This window comes from Schistocerca cancellata, chromosome 6 (genome assembly GCF_023864275.1).
Source record: "Schistocerca cancellata isolate TAMUIC-IGC-003103 chromosome 6, iqSchCanc2.1, whole genome shotgun sequence".
In the NCBI taxonomy this organism is placed as follows: domain Eukaryota; kingdom Metazoa; phylum Arthropoda; class Insecta; order Orthoptera; family Acrididae; genus Schistocerca; species Schistocerca cancellata.
The window spans coordinates 409,156,963-409,174,254 of record NC_064631.1 but is presented as its reverse complement, the minus strand read 5'-3'; the positions used below and the strand labels follow the sequence as shown (position 1 = coordinate 409,174,254).

Genomic DNA, 17,292 nt, shown 5'->3' with positions numbered 1-17,292 from the left:
GTTTCTTCATCTCCCAGTACCTACTGCAACCTACATCCTTCTGAATCTGCTTAGTGTATTCATCTCTTGGTCTCCCTCTACGATTTTTACCCTTCACGCTGCCCTCCAATACTAAATTGGTGATCCCTTGATGCCTCAGAACATGTCCTACCAAACGATCCCTTCTTCTGGTCAAGTTGTGCCACAAACTTCTCTTCTCCCCAATCCTATTCAATACTTCCTCATTAGTTATATGATCTACCCATCTAATCTTCAGCATTCTCCTGCAGCACCACATTTCGAAAGCTTCTATTCTCTTCTTGTCCAAACTATTTACCGTCCATGTTTCACTTCCATACAAGGCTACACTCCATACAAATACTTTCAGAAATGACTTCCTGACACTTAAATCTATACTCGATGTTAACAAATTTCTCTTCTTCAGAAACGCTTTCCTTGCCATTGCTAGTCTACATTTTATATCCTCTCTACTTCGACCATCATCAGTTATTTTGCTCCCCAAATGCCAAAACTCCTTTACTACTTTAAGTGTCTCATTTCCTAATCTAATACCCTCAACATCACCCGACTTAATTCGACTACATTCCATTATCCTCGTTTTGCTTTTGTTGATGTTCATCTTATATCCTCCCTTCAAGACACCATCCATTCCGTTCAACTGCTCTTCCAAGTCCTTTGCTGTCTCTGACAGAACTACAATGTCATCGGCGAACCTCAAAGTTTTTATTTCTTCTCCATGGATTTTAATACCTTCTCCGAATTTTTCTTTTGTTTCCTTTACTGCTTGCTCAATATACAGATTGAATAACATCGGGGAGAGGCTACAACCCTGTCTCACTCCCTTCCCAACCACTGCTTCCCTTTCATGTCCCTCGACTCTTATAACTGCCATCTGGTTTCTGTACAAATTGTAAATAGCCTTTCGCTCCCTGTATTTTACCCCTGCCACCTTTAGAATTTGAAAGAGAGTATTCCAGTCAACATTGTCAAAAGCTTTCTCTAAGTCTACAAATGCTAGAAACGTAGGTTTGCCTTTCCTTAATCTTTCTTCTAAGATAAGTCGTAAGGTCAGTATTGCCTCACGTGTTCCAGTATTTCTACGGAATCCAAACTGATCTTTCCCGAGGTCAGCTTCTACTAGTTTTTCCATTCGTCTGTAAAGAATTCGTGTTAGTATTTTGCAGCTGTGGCTTATTAAACTGATTGTTCGGTAATTTTCACATCTGTCAACACCTGCTTTCTTTGGGATTGGAATTATTATATTCTTCTTGAAGTCTGAGGGTATTTCTCCTGTTTCATACATCTTGCTCACCAGATGGTAGAGTTTTGTCAGGACTGGCTGTCCCAAGGCCATCAGTAGTTCCAATGGAATGTTGTCTACTCCGGGGGCCTTGTTTCGACTCAGGTCTTTCAGTGCTCTGTCAAACTCTTCATGCAGTATCGTATCTCCCATTTCATCTTCATCTACATCCTCTTCCATTTGCATAATATTGTCCTCAAGTACATCGCCCTGCAATGTTACGCCCAAATATTTAATCGACGTGACTTCGTCAAGCGCTACACTACTAATGGAGTATTCAAACATTACGGGATTCTTTTTCCTATTCATCTGCATTAATTTACATTTATCTATATTTAGAGTTAGCTGCCATTCTTTACACCAATCACAAATCCTGTCCAAGTCATCTTGTAACATCCTACAGTCACTCAACGACGACACCTTCCCGTACACCACAGCATCATCAGCAAACAGCCGCACATTGTTATCCACCCTATCCAAAAGATCATTTATGTAGATAGAAAACAACAGCGGACCTACCACATGTCCCTGGGGCACTCCAGATGATACCCTCACCTCCGATGAACACTCACCATCGAGGACAACGTACGGGGTTCTATTATCTGTGAGCGACTGTACTAATTATTAACTAAGACTACGTAAAGTATAATAGCAGCAGAGTAGTAGGAGAGGAATAATTTATTGTTCAGAACAGCTCGTTGTACACATCTTCTCTCTAATCGGTAACATATTTCTTCGCAAACGGGGACCTTATTCAGATTTTTATCATTTTTGTTGATCATGCCCGAAACATTGTCCGGATTAGTGGGGGGGGGGGCGGGAGCGGGAGGGGGGACATCACAGGCCGTGTTCAATGTTCAGGGAGAGGAGACACGTACCTTTTTTCCTGCCGGCGCAGCAGGCGACCTTGTCCCAGGGCGCGCAGAAGAAGCGCCGCAGCCGTCCGCCGGCGGGGGCGGCGCTGGCGTCGGTGGTGGTCCGTGGCGGCTGCAGGCTGGCCTTCTGGGGGCCGCCGATCACCGACGCCGGCTGGCCCGCCGCCGGCCTGCAACACGGACACCGCCTGTCACCAGGCTCCTGCCTTTCCCCACGTCATTCCGTTCCGACATCCACAGTGCACGACCGTGAAGGAAAGCAAACAACGAAACTGTAGTTTGTAAGTAGGAACAATACACTATTAAATTTGAACGTTGTTTGGGAGCGCACAGATGTGAAATTTGGTACACAGTCAGCAACAATGGCTCTTATGCGCTGGGCATTAATTAGAAATGAGCTTCGATGGCATATTTACATTTACGTGTACCTACATATTCCGCAAGCCAATGTATGGTGCAGTTCGGAGGGTACCTTGTACCACTACTAGTTATGGCTTTTCCTGCTCCACTTGCAAAAATAACGAGGTCCATTGATGGTGACCGGGCCAAATATCTCACGAAATAAGCGTCAAACGGAAAAACTACAAAGAACGAAACTTGTCTAGCTTGAAGGGGGCAACCAGATGGCGCTATGGTTGGCACGCTAGATGGCGCTGCCGTACGTCAAACGGATATCAACTGCGTTTTTGAAAATAGGAACCCCCATTTTTAATACATCTTCGTGTAGTACGTAAAGAAATATGAATGTTTATTTGGATCACTTTTTTCGCTTTGTGATAGATGGCGCTGTAATAGTCACAAACATACGGCTCACAATTTTAGACGAACAGTTGCTAACAGATAGGTTTTTTTAAATTAAAATACAGAACGTAGGTATGTTTGAACATTTTATTTCGGTTGTTCCAATGTGATACATGTACCTTTGTGAACTTATCATTTCTGAGAAAACATGCTGTTACAGCGTGATTACCTGTGAATACCACATTAACGCAATAAATGCTCAAAATGATGTCCGCTAACCTCAATGCATTTGGCAATACGTGTAACGACATTCCTCTCAACAGCGAGTAGTTCGCCTTCCGTAATGTTCGCACATGCACTGACAATGCGCTGACGCATGTTGTCAGGCGTTGTCGGTGGACCACGATAGCAAATATCCTTCAACTTTTCCCACAGAAAGAAAGCCGAGGACGTCAGATCCGGTGAACGTCCGGGCCATGGTATGGTGCTTCGACGACCAATCCACCTGTCATGAAACATGCTATTCAATACCGCTTCAACCGCACGCAAGCTATGTGCCGGACATCCATCATGCTGGAAATACATCGCCATTCTGTCATGCAGTGAAACATCTTGTAGTAACATCGGTAGAACATTACGTAGGAAATCAGCATACATTGCACTATTTAGATTGCCATCGATAAAATGGGGGCCAATTATCCTTCCTCCCATAATGCCGCACCATACATTAACCTGCCAAGGTCGCTGATGCTCCACTTGTCACAGCCATCGTGGATTTTCCGTTGCCCAATAGAGCGTATTATGCCGGTTTACGTTACCGCTATTGGTGAATGACGCTTCGTCGCTAAATAGAACGCGTGCAAAAAATCTGTCATCGTCCCCTAATTTCTCTTGTGCCCAGTCGCAGAACTGTACACGACGTTCATAGTTGTCGCCATGCAATTCCTGGTGCATAGAAATATGCTACGGGTGCAATCGATGTTGATGTACCATTCTCAACACCGAAGTTTTTTAGATTCCCGATTCTCGCGCAATTTGTCTGCTACTGATGTGCGGATTAGCCGCGACAGCAGCTAAAACACTTACTTGGGCATCATCATTTGTTGCAGGTCGTGGTTGACGTTTCACACGTGGCTGAACACTTCCTGTTTCCTTAAATAACGTAACCATCCGGCGAACGGTCTGGACACTTGGATGATGTCATCCAGGATACCGAGCAGCATACATAGCACACGCCTGTTGGGCATTTTGATCACAATAGCCATACATCAACACGTTACCGCAATTGGTAAACGCTCCATTTTAACACGGAAGTGTTTCACGAAGCAAATACCGTCCGCACTGGCGGAATGTTACGTGATACCACGTACTTATACATTTGTGACTATTACAGCGCCATCTATCACAAAGCGAAAAAAGTGGTCCAACTAAAATATTCATATTTCTTTACGTACTACACGAACATGTAATAAAAATGGGGGTTCCTATTTAAAAAAACGCAGTTGATATCCGTTTGATCTATGGTAGCGCTGTCTAGCGGGCCAACCATAACGCAATCTTGTTTCCCCCTTCAAGTTTCGTTCTTTGTAGTTTTTTCGTTTGATGCTTATTTCGTGGACCACCCTGTATATGCCTCTGCACAAGCCCTTCTTCCTCTTATATTTTATCTTCGTGATCCTTGTGCGAAATGTCATCTGTGTGGAGGGAATGAACGCTTGTTAGGAAAAAGTAAGACTGGTCCTCAGCAACATTGTCATGCAGTTACGAGCGCTCGTAGCCAGTGGTCTGTATTGTTGGAACGCAGGCGCCCGTGGGACAGAGCATTTCGCGTGCTAAATGCCGTGACTAGCGCAGCGCGCTGGCCGCCGTATCAGTGGCGCATTACCGCAGATTCCTATCACTCAGCGTGGGATGAAAAAGCTGGCCGCTGGACGAAGGCCTCCGAGGCCGCAGCTGCACTCGGCTCGTTAATCACGCGAATGCCTTCCGGTCGCCAACAACGGCGAGCCTAGGGGCGAGCGAGCTGCGCTTAACCACAAGCCACGTAGGCGTGGCTAATGCGCGACTTCACCGATAGCTGTCGATACACGCTCCCAATTACCAAGATTAATGGAACGTCGTGATAGTAACATGTCGGACGCAGTGCGGCGTTCATCGTGGTGCTCTCTGTCGCTCCTCCCGTAACTGCGGAGGATTTAAAAAATCCTGTGGTGTATTTCTAATACAGCAAGCTCACGATTATTCAGGTGCGCATTATCAGACTGGAGAACTGTCTCAGCATAGTTGTGAGATTTTTGAAAAAAAAAAAACAAAAACAAACATAAACGCCTGAGGTGTGCTGTAGTCTTCACTTGCAACACTGCTTTGATGCAGCTTTCCACACTAGTTATTTCCGAACAAGCCTCTTCATCTTGTGGCGTTTATGTTGCACTTCGAACCTTGTTTTATTGTTGTTGTTGTGGTCTTCAGTCCTGAGACTGGTTTGATGCAGCTCTCCATGCTACCCTATCCTGTGCAAGTTTCTTCATCTCCCAGTGCCTATTGCAACCTACATCCTTCTGAATCTGCTTAGTATATTCATCTCTTGGTCTCCCTCTACGATTTTTATCCTCCACGCTGCCCTCCAGTGCTAAATTTGTGATCCCTTGATGCCTCAGAACATGTCCTACCAACCGATCCCTTCTTCTAGTCAAGTTGTGCCACAAACTCCTCTTCTCCTCAATTCTATTCAATACCTCCTCATTAGTTATGTGATCTACCCATCTAATATTCAGCATTCTTCTGTAGCACCACATTTCGAAAGCTTCTATTCTCTTCCTGTCCAAACTATTTATCGTCCATGTTTCACTTCCTTACATGGCGACACTCCATACGAATACTTCCAGAAACGACTTCCTGACACTTAAATCTATACTCGATGTTTTATTACAACGTGTCTAAAATATGTAAGCATTTAATATTTGCGCTGCTGTCACTGCGAACAAGCAGGAACTACGGAGCATCCACTCCACATGTAACAGGTAGCCACAGAGCGTTGGAGAGGTATGAGAATATGCCGCTTTCTGCTGGAGCGTCGACAGAGAGCAGTGACTAAAGTTTCTCATACTGAGCAGATGGAAGGAGCGATCTAAAACGTGGTCGGAAATTCGCGTTACAAATTTCTAGGACATGTATAGGGTAGTGAGTACATAAGATTTTGAATAGGAACCCATGTCCGGAAACGTATCGTTTCCGTTCTACGACAGTTTCAATGGAGATGATTATCTCATCCACACCCACGTGAGGAATGTAGTTAGGCGTGACCCAGTACAATTGTTGCAATCCATTTGAAAAGAATACTGACTCGTTCCGTTATTACTTACGCATTTGCATTACAAGTTACACCTTATGGTTTACATTAGTCGACTACAACAAGAACCCAGCATCTACGGCACCATTCCCAACGTACCGATGCATTATAACAGCGGCTCGGTGTGGCGACCACCAACGGTGTTACAAACATTGTGCTTCCGAAGCATGTTCTGGTACACTCTCTCCATCCCATCTGGTGTCTCTTCAATGTCTTGCGCAGCGGCCAGAACTCGTGCCGGCAAATCTTCCTCTGTCTCTACAGGTGTCTCATGAATTAGGCTCTTCATACGACCCCACAAGAAGTAGTCCATAGGTGTTAAATCCGGCTATTGTGGCGGCCACGCGGTTGGACCACCACGACCTATCCATCTTTCACCATACCATGTGTTGAGATGTTTCCGGACAGCCAGTGAAAAGTGAGGTGGTGCTCCATCAGTCTGAAACCACATTTCCTGACGGACATTCAATGGCACAGCTTCCAAGAACGGATCCAGTACGTGTCGTAGGAAGAATAAGTATGCGGGACCCGTGAGCTTGGATGGAAGGAGGTATGATCCAATCACATGACCGTCCAGAATACCTGCCCACACGTTAATTCCAAACCTGTCTTGAAATCCCTGAACATGCGTGGTATGAGGGTTTTCGTCCTGAACCTACATTCATCTGTGAACTCGACGTGGAAACAGGGGCGCGTCGATGCAACGGGGCAGGATCCATGTGGAGAAGGCGACGCGTTGTGGAAGTCTGCTGGACCCATAGCGTTTACCCTTTGTAAGTGGTACGGATGTAATTGTTGCTCATGCAGGACGTCCAAGACGGTACTCTGATTAACAGCCATTGCACGCGCAATTGTTCGCGAACTCGTTGATGGACTATCTTCACTGCGACGCAGTACACCTTCTTCAAATTCGGGAGAGCGGCGTCGCCGTGGAGCACCACAGTCGTGCCTCCTGACGCTGAAGGTACCCGTTTCTCGTAGCCGTTGTGTAACTTGTGCTAACAGTTTGTGCGATGGAGTGTGACGGTGTGGAAAACGTTCGTGATACAGTCGACTAACAGCTCTTCCTTACCTCCAGCTTCGCCATACACAAGGAGCATGTCTGTGTTCCGCAAACGTGTACTGCACCAAGTTTCCTCTATCGGTGATGCACAGGTATTGACTCGGTCTCATAGCAAAGCAGACAATAAGTGACATCTGGGGATCGTTTGACGAAGTACACGTCATCGTGTCTACCCTGTTGCATACCAGGACAGGGAACTCTGAGACGTTTCTCTTGCCCTAAGCAGACGTTGACGACGTACACATCTGAATTGAAACTGTCGTAGAAAATGTTCAAATGTGTGTGAAATCTTATGGGACTTAACTGCTAAGGTCATCAGTCCCTAAGCTTACACACTACTTAACCTAAATTATCCTAAGGACAAACAGACACACCCATGCCCAAGGGAGGACTCGAACCTCCGCCGGGACCAGCCGAAACTGTCGTAGAACGGAAACGATACGATTCCGGACATGAGTTCCTGTTCAAAATGTTCTGTACTCACTAGCCTCTACATGCCCTAGAAGTTTTTAACGGGAATTGCTGACCACACTGTATATTTAACATTAAAAAACTTTTCACGGCCAAGATCGCGTTAATTAATACGAGCGACGTTCGATAAATGACGCAACACTTTTTTTTCTGAAAGCAGGTTCGTTTCCTTCAGGATTCCAGTACACTATATTATCTCCCACTCGTTTGGCTACAAAATCCTATTCTTGAAGATAATCTTCGTTTAGTGCGACGGGTTTATACCACCTTACCGGGAGAGCCTGTACGCGCGCATGGCACCATTCTACTGGTCGACGTTGGAGCCAATGTCTTGCTGCATCAATAACCTCCTGCTCATCCACGTATTTTGTCCCGTGGAGTGCATCCTTCATTGGGCAAACAGATGGAAGTCGGAAGGTCCACCGGCCGCTGTGGCCGAGCGGTTCTAGATGCTTCAGTCGGGAACTGCGCTGCTGCTACGGTCGCAAGTTCGAATCCTGCCTCGGGCATGGATGTGTGTGATGTCCTTAGGTTAGTTAGGTTTAGGTAGTTCTAAGTCTAGGGCACTGATGGCCTCAGATGTTAAGTCCCATATTCTTAGAGCCATTTCAACCATTTTTTCGGAAGGCCCGAGATCCGGGCTGTAGGGTAGAAAAGGAAGAACAGTCCAATGAAGGTGTGTGAACACCTCCCAGGTCCGCAGATTTGTGCGAGACCTTGCGTTGTAATAGAAAATGAGGATTTCGTTTCCTCAATTCCCTGAGGCTAGCACAGTAGCTTCAAAATTGATCATTGCACCAAAAAAATGGTTCAAATGGCTCTGAGCACTATGGGACTTAACATCTATGGTCATCAGTCCCCTAGAACTCAGAACTACTTAAACCTAACTAACCTAAGGACAGCACACAACACCCAATCATCACGAGGCAGAGAAAATCCCTGACCCCGCCGGGAATCGAACCCGGGAACCCGGGTGCGGGAAGCGAGAACGCTACCGCACGACCACGAGCTGCGGACCATTGCACCATGAGGGAGGGCATCAGACAGGATAGCCCCTTCAGAGTCCCAGGAGACCGGCTGAGGGTACGTCTTTGAACGTTTTCTTCGGAGGTGACGTGGCGTGGCGCCACTGTATAGATTGCCATTCTGTTGCCGGTTCGAAGTGATGATTCCATGTTTCATCACCTGTGCAGGTGTCGGACAAAAATTTTTCACGATCATTCTCTTAACGCGCAGTAGTTCCGCACAATTGGTCCTACGTTGTTCTTTATGGTCTACTGTTGGCCAGCACACTTTTGAGTACCCCAAATGACGGACGAGTGGGTCAGCACTGCCACAGCGATGCTTTCAGACGCCTCGCCCAACGACTCATCGTGTTTTTGTTCACTGCCAGATCTCCACAGCGCCTATGAACATTTGAAATTCTCTGGTTTTCCGCCAAAAGAAACTCAATGACAGTCGTGTGCCTGGAACCATGTCCTACTTTTAAGGCTACGTATAGCGCCTCCACCTACGGAAGTTCACGAAACTATGGGAGCTGAAGCGGAAATAGTCCACGTCGTCCCATGACAAATTCCGCATTTTTTTCAACCGAAATTGGCCGAGAAAAAAAAGTGTTGCATTTCTTACAGAACGCCCTTCGTAGGTTTAATGTTAGAAGCGATTTGCAGACTTGACCTACCAACCATGAAAGCGCGCTCAACAGGCAGATGCGAAAGTTAGCATAGGCCAGTTGTAACGAATGACTAGCTTTCATGCACGTAGCATGTGGACTCAACAAATTCTTCTCTCATTTAATTAAAAGTGAACTGCAATTTAACATATCTTCGGGAAACGTTAATGCTCAGAATATGAGTAATTTTCGAGCAGGCAACACATGTGTCCTGTGAGTAGTTACTTAGTTTAATTAAAAGTGAGTTAATGTTGATATGCAGTCTCGTCGTACTGCCTTCAGTGTTGTGTGGAAACTGGTATTGTGTACGGAACTGTAACTATCATGCTGCTAGAAGTTTATAATTAATTCCAAGATGCGTACTACAATTATTAGCTCTCAGATACTGTAGTATCGACTGTGAAAATATGTTCCTCCTTTTGCTCTTAACTAATAAACGATTACATGTTCGCATGATAGCATGTTAGGAGCCTTGCCCACGGAGAAGAGATCCAGTGGGAGCATCGAAACAGCTTTAGAAGAAAAGAGGTAAGAAAGCCTTCTCCTGATGATTTAGGGAAGAATCAGGCGAAAATTGCTAGAACTCTCCCTCGCGGTTTGTTCAACGTAACCCTCCACATGCAACCTTCCGTAAACTAGAACTGCGCAGTTAGCATCTCCGACACAGAAACGTGTCACGGCAGAAATATTTCTTCTAATTAATTTTCGGTAAATTTAGAACGGATACCGCTAAAATCTCTGCGTGATTACTACAATCTACATCCATCCCCCTGCAATTCCACCCCCCCCCCTCCCCACTGACACTTACGCCTGTCATAAAATTGACGATTTCTTGATCTGTCCTATTAACTGATCCATTGTTATAGTATTGCCATAGATTTCTTTTCTTCCCATTTCGATAGAGTGCCTCGTCAATATTTACATTTATATTTGATGTTAACAATTTTTTTCTTTTTGACAAGTGCTTTTCTTACTACTGCCAATGTGTATTTTATATCCTCTCGTTTCCTAATTTAATTCTCTCATTTTCGCCTGATTTACTTCGACTACATTCCTTTCCCTTAGTTTCGCTTTTGTTGTTTATCTTATGACGTCTTTCAATGAACATTAACAATTCCGTTCAACGGCTCTTCCAAATCATGTTCTCTGTCTTCCAGAATTACAATGTTATCGATAAACCTTATAGTTTTTGCTTCTTCTCCTTGAATTTTAATTCTCTTTTCCAATTTCTCCTTTGTTTCTTTTATTGCTTCCAGAGGGTACAGATTGAATAACATCGGTGATAGGCTACTACCATTTCTCACTTTCTCAACCACCGCATTTCTTTCGCTTTTCTCAACTCTTACAAGTGCAGCCTGGTTTCTGTACAAGTCCTAGATAACTTTTCACTCCTTGAATTTCATCCTTGATACCTTCATAGTTTCAAAGACCGTATTATAGTCAATATCATCGAAATATTTATCTAGATCTAAAAATGCTATTAACTTAGGTTTGCCTTCGTTCATGTTCTATGATAAGTTGTTCGGTCAGTATTGCCTATCGTGTTCCTACACTTCTCCAGAATCCATAGTGACTGAGGTCGGCCTCTGCGAATTTTCTCATTCTTCTGTAAATACGAAATTTGCGACAATAATTTTCATCCATGAGTTATTAAATTGATTGCTCGGTAATTTCCAGATCCGTCAAAACCTGACTTCTAATGGAACAAGAGTTATCACATATTTCTTTATATCCAATGGTATTTCACCTGTCTCAATATCTTGGATACCAAGTTCAACGGTATTGTCATGCTGGCTCTTCCAAGAACTTGAGTAATTTTGGGGGAATGTCGTCTACTCCAGGGACCTCCTTTCGAGTTAGAACTTCCAGTAGTCTATCAAAGTCTCGCAATATTATATCTGAGGCATTCTGATATAATTAGAACATGTTGTCGTTTGGATTAAACATTTCTGTTTGTGAAGATATATATGACGAAAATATCTGCGGGTGATTAAATCGCGATGCCCTTTGCGAGACGTGAACAGAGAGTGACGAGGATGTTGGCAACTGAGTGTGTTCTGTAGAGGTCTACAACTCACTAATATCTGTTAACTCTTTCACTACCATTGGTACGTATGCATCTCACGATAGGTTATCGGAGAAGCAATGGAAATATGGTGCATGCTGCTGCTATATATCCCACTGATAGAGTGAAGCCTAATAGTGGTTTGCGTAGTTCTTATAATTACAGTTTCCACGTATGGGTTGAATTCTCTTCAAGTTTCATTGTTTACACTCTGCTCCGCTCTGTATTGTCGAATAGAATTAGTTCACGCCTCCAGACAAGCAACCCAATGAACAGATATGAAAAACGGGCTGTTCTCTTGCCTTCACGCACAATACGTGTCAATGAACTGCCAGCACTTACTGGCTTTTGTCGCATCAAAAACGGTGCCCATGTTGATCACCTGTAATGTCAATTAAAAACTTGCGGAGATGCTCTATTGCACTGATGTGTGGCTGTTTTCTGTATATATTCCAGTTTTTGCGGAATCGTCTACTGAAAGGAAAACAACACGGCAGGTAATTATTTTTTTCCTATTATTTCCTCTTACTCAGATATTGATTAAAATACCCGTATGTTTACGTCTTTCACTCCGGAAACAAATGGTGGTGAAAGGGTGAGAAGACGTTATGGTTATACTGAAGTTGTCTTATTGGAATAAGATGGTTTACTCATCACTGCTGTCCAATTTCAACCATACTTTATAACTACCACGTGGTCTAAATTGGTCACTAAAGACAAGTAAATCATCTTATTCACGAAAAACAGATTCAGCGGAACAACGACGTCTTTTAAACAGTTCAAATCAAATGGCTGTAAGCTCTATGGGACTTAACATGTGAGGTCATCAGTCCCCGAGACTTAGAACTACTTAAACCTAACTAACCTAAGGACATCACACACATCCATGCCCGAGGCAGGATTCGAACCTGTGACTGTAGCAGCAGCGCGGTTCCGGACCGAAGCGCCTAGAACCGCTCGGCCACAGCGGCCGGCCGACTACATAGAACTCGAGCTTAATTTACTGCAATATGATATGGGAAACTAAGGAAGACTGTAGTAAATGATGGTGGTGACTCTAAAGTAATAGATGCAACAATTCCTATGCTTCTCTATGGCAGACTACATTTTTCTTAATCGATTATCTAATCACCTTTTTGTGTAATGGCGGATATAGTGTGGGAATAAATATCAAATCGACCTGGAAAAAGCGTTCAACAATGTAAAATGGTGCAAGATGTTTGAAATTCTGATAATAGTAGAAGTAAGCTACAGGAAAAGATGGATAACATGTAATATGTACAAAAACCAAAAGGGAACAATGGGTGTGGGAGACCAAGAATGAAGTGCTCGAATTAAAAAGGGTGTAAGACAGGGATGTGATCTTTGGCCCCTACTGTTCAATCTATACGTCGAAGAAGCAATGACGGAAATAAAGGAAAGATTCATGTGCGGGATTAAAATTCAGAGTGAAAGAATATCAATGATAAATTCACTGATGACATTGCTATCCTCAGTGAAAGTGAAGAAGAATTATAACATGTGTTGAATGGAATGAACAGTCTAATGAGTACAGAACACCGAAGAAAGACGGAAGTAACGAGAAGTAACAGAAATGAAAAGAGTTTCAAACTTAACTTTGGGATTGATGGTCACGAAATAAATGAAGTTAAGGAATTCTGGTACCTAGGCAGGAAAACAACCAAGAACGGACGCAGCAGGGAGGGCAAGAGCTTCTAGCACTGGCAAAAAAGGGTAGCAGTGTCAAACACAGGCCTTAATTTAAGGAAGAAATTTCTGAGAATGTACGTTTGGAGCACGCCATTGTACGGTAGTGAAACATGGACTGTGGGAAAACCGGAACAGAAGAGAATCGATGCATTTGAGATGTGTCGCTAGAGACGAGTGTTGGAAATTAGGTGCACTGATAAGATAAGGAATGAGTAGGTTCTGTGCAGAATCGGAGAGGAAAGGAATGTATGGAAAACACTGACAAGCGGAAGGGACAATATGACAGAACCTCTATTAAGACCTCAGGGAACAACTTCCGTGGTACTAGAGGGAGCTTGAGACAGTAAAAACTGCACAGGAAGACAGAGATTGGGATACATCCAGCAAATAATTGGCCGCATCATATCAATCAGAAGGCTATAACTAAAAAAAAAAGGAAAAGCATACAAGACACCTCAACGCAACGAAGTGCGCGGCAAGCCGTTCTTGTTTTAGACTTTAACGGTACGACAGAGTAAAGATTATGACGTTAGAGGCGTACGGTTGGAGGAGGGGGAGATAGCCAGCCATTACGTGACCAGAAGGTGGCCACGTGGAAGGTCTATATTGGCTTCGACAATGTTCTAGAGCATTTATATAGGTGGACTCCCGGTCTACGGGCGTATTAAGACCCAGTAAACTAGGGAAGACACCTATCAACCAAGTTGATGGACTCGCCCATCATCCTGAAACCAGAATAATACCTGTGACAACTACTTATGAAAGATTGGTTTCTGAGAAAATATTATGAGGCATGATAATGAGGAATGTTGTCAGCCTCAACAGTGGATGACCCGAGGTGACATGGAGGCGGTAACGCCACTACACGCTTCTCGACATATGAAGTAAAAAAAAAAAAAATGGTTCAAATGGCTCTGAGCACTATGGGACTTAACATCTTAGGTCATCAGTCCCCTAGAACTTAGAACTACTTAAACCTAACTAACCTAAGGACGTCACACACATCCATGCCCGAGGCAGGATTCGAACCTGCGACCGTAGCAGTCCCGCGGTTCCGGACTGCAGCGCCTAGAACCGCAAGACCACCGCGGCCGGCAAAGTAAAACGTCGTTGAGATCCACCAAGTAGCTGTGCACGTTAGGCAGCAGTTGTATTAGCCTGAGTGCCTTGTAACTGTCAAAGTTAAAAGGTCGAACATTTGTATTCATTTCACGAGTTTAGTTTTGTTTAAAGTGTGTCCTGAAATAATGAATAATGATGTTACACATGTTACACATGAAACTGCCTCTAGAAGACCTCATGTTCCTCCTATCCTACTGAAAACATATACGCCATGCGCTCGGCTTGCGTAATTTCGTTTCTTAGTGGACGCATAATTTTCTCATGCTGTTGCGAGGTGTGAAGGGAATTCTGTCGCGGCACGTATAGTGTCCAGATTCTTACATTTCGAGACATGCGTGGCATAGAAAATATTTTTGCGGATTTTTATTGTCACAGCAAGTTTAACACTTGGTTTATGGAAAGATAAAGCTGACGTAGGTTCTACGAGGATCATTCCATAAGTCATGGCAACTATGGAATATCGTGGGGACGTGTGACATCGCCGTAAGACGCCTCAACGCAACGAAGTGCGCGGCAAGCCGTTCTTGTTTTAGACTTTAACAGTACGACAGAGTAAAGATTATGACGTTAGAAGCGTACGGTTGGAGGAGGGAGAGATAGCCAGCCATTACGTGACCAGAAGGTGGCCACGTGGAAGGTCTATATGGGCTTCGAGAATACATTTGAAAGCCCGCAGCAAAAATCAACTGACAGATTGCGGCCGCAGTTGAGGATAGCTCAGTATCAGCACCTGAAACAGTGTGAGGTGGCCCTGTTGCAAGATGGATTCTCCTCCACCCACATTACTCACCACACCGCAGTCCATGCGACTGCGACCTCATTCCACAACTGAGGCTTTCGTGGGAGACGGTTTGCAAACAGGGCGAATGTTCTCATGGTATTTCGGCGACACGCGGCACACATTAATGGCAATGTCAAAGGTATTCAGCCCGTTCCCCATCGTTGGCAACGCTGTGTGTATGCACCGTGCTGCTATTTTGAAGCATAGTAATTGATTTTGATTGATTTTTGTTCCACTTGTGCACAATAAGTTTACATAGAGTCCCATGTGTACGTTTCAACCTCTACCGTGACCCCCTGTACTGGAATCCTATTTTATGTTCGCATTCAGATACCCATTGCCGTACCGGTTCAAAGCACATCGAGGAATTCTCATGTTGTCCGATCATCAGGAGCTATATCACAGTTGCCATTATTTACGAAATGACCCTCGTATATCTTCACGTAGAATACTCTTAGGTTTCCCGTGTTGACTTTTTGTGCTGTGGTGTCATGCACAGACTTCAGCGAAGTGGTAACGTCATTTGTCAAGCAGTTTTAGAGGCTACCGAGTCTTCGTAATAAATTGTCTTAAACTTTATTCGGTTCTGTTCTTGCTTGTAGGCTTTGCAATCCCCTTCCATGGTCTAAATTCTCCTTAGCATTTCGACACTAAGCAGTTATATCGAGCTAAGAGTGAAATGTGTGAGAAGTTCCTGTAACAAGGTAAGGGGCAAGCCATTCAGGAAGGCGAACTGAGGGCTTGTTGCCAGCGCCTCTACTATTAAGATGAGTCGCTGCCAAATTGATAGGTAAAGACAGACAGGCGAGCAAATAGATAGCATTCAGCAGTATTATTTCACACAATAAAGATCCCGGATAAGACCCAAGGCAGTGGCCCGATGATAGAGTAAGATATGGAACAGATCAATTTTGTGACATTATTTGGTCAGCTAAATACTTTCTGTTGCGACGTCGGTTTCAGACAGACCACAGCAGCAGCCAGCCATGCGATATGTTGGGCACTGCATAATGCTGGCGTAGGGTTCAGCTATGCAGCTGTCTGCGGCAGCAGTGGGCTGGATTGCTACACGTTGCAATAAAAAGCAACGTTTCACACCCAGCTACCTGACGGGAACCAAGCTCCTATCACAACACCCCAAATTCAGCCGGTAGCTTCATTTTTTTGGCGCAGTGTTTACATCACCACGCCAGTCATCGGTAGGATGCACAGCCAAGCAGCTACAGCTTCATCGAGCAGCATCATAGATAAGGTGAAGCCACCGGTCAGCTAGCTCTCACGGTTCCGGGCTCTGAACTGTTACTACTGAAGCGAGGCCTTTCACTGGATGCCTTCTTTGCCTGACCCTCCAGCCAGTCTTTGTGCGTCCTGGGTTCGACGAGGGCGTATCCACGATCCTGTCAGTCGCCTTGCGCCGAGTATATCAGTCCAGGAGCTAAACTCACTGTGCTGTAGTGGGGGCACCCATGCATCCTCAGTCAAGCCAAGGTCGCTGTCACCTGTTGTCACACTGTCTCAGCACTCCATTGCCTCAGCGGACTAATTCGCTGCTACTGGCCGCAGTCAGCATCAGCGTTGCAGCCGGCATCCTTCTTTATGAGAAGTGTCGAATAATAATGTTACTGCACCAGCAATCTTGACATCGTACTCGCTGCGATGCTGGAAGATCCCATATCAGTATATCAGTCCAGGAGCTAAACTCACTGTGCTGTAGTGGGGACACCCGTGCATCCTCAGTTAAGCCAAGGTCGCTGTCACCTGTTGTCACACTGTCTCAGCACTCCATTGCCTCAGCGGACTAATTCGCTGCTACTGGCCGCAGTCAGCATCAGCGTTGCAGCCGGCATCCTTCTTTATGAGAAGTGTCGAATAATAATGTTACTGCACCAGCAATCTTGACATCGTACTCGCTGCGATGCTGGAAGATCCCATATCAGTATATCAGTCCAGGAGCTAAACTCACTGTGCTGTAGTGGGGACACCCGTGCATCCTCAGTTAAGCCAAGGTCGCTGTCACCTGTTGTCACACTGTCTCAGCACTCCATTGCCTCAGCGGACTAATTCGCTGCTACTGGCCGCAGTCAGCATCAGCGTTGCAGCCGGCATCCTTCTTTATGAGAAGTGTCGAATAATAATGTTACTG

At 44.8% G+C, this 17,292-nt stretch overlaps 1 protein-coding gene across 1 annotated transcript in view; it reads right to left on the bottom strand.

Moving 5' to 3' along the window:
* LOC126191419 (protein stum) overlaps nucleotides 1–17,292 on the bottom strand; it is a 536,846-nt gene that overhangs the window by 87,625 nt on the left and 431,929 nt on the right. The window contains exon 3 of the mRNA XM_049932291.1: nucleotides 2,179–2,345. Coding sequence (XP_049788248.1) covers nucleotides 2,179–2,345 — 167 coding nt within the window. The remainder of the gene's footprint in view (nucleotides 1–2,178; nucleotides 2,346–17,292) is intronic.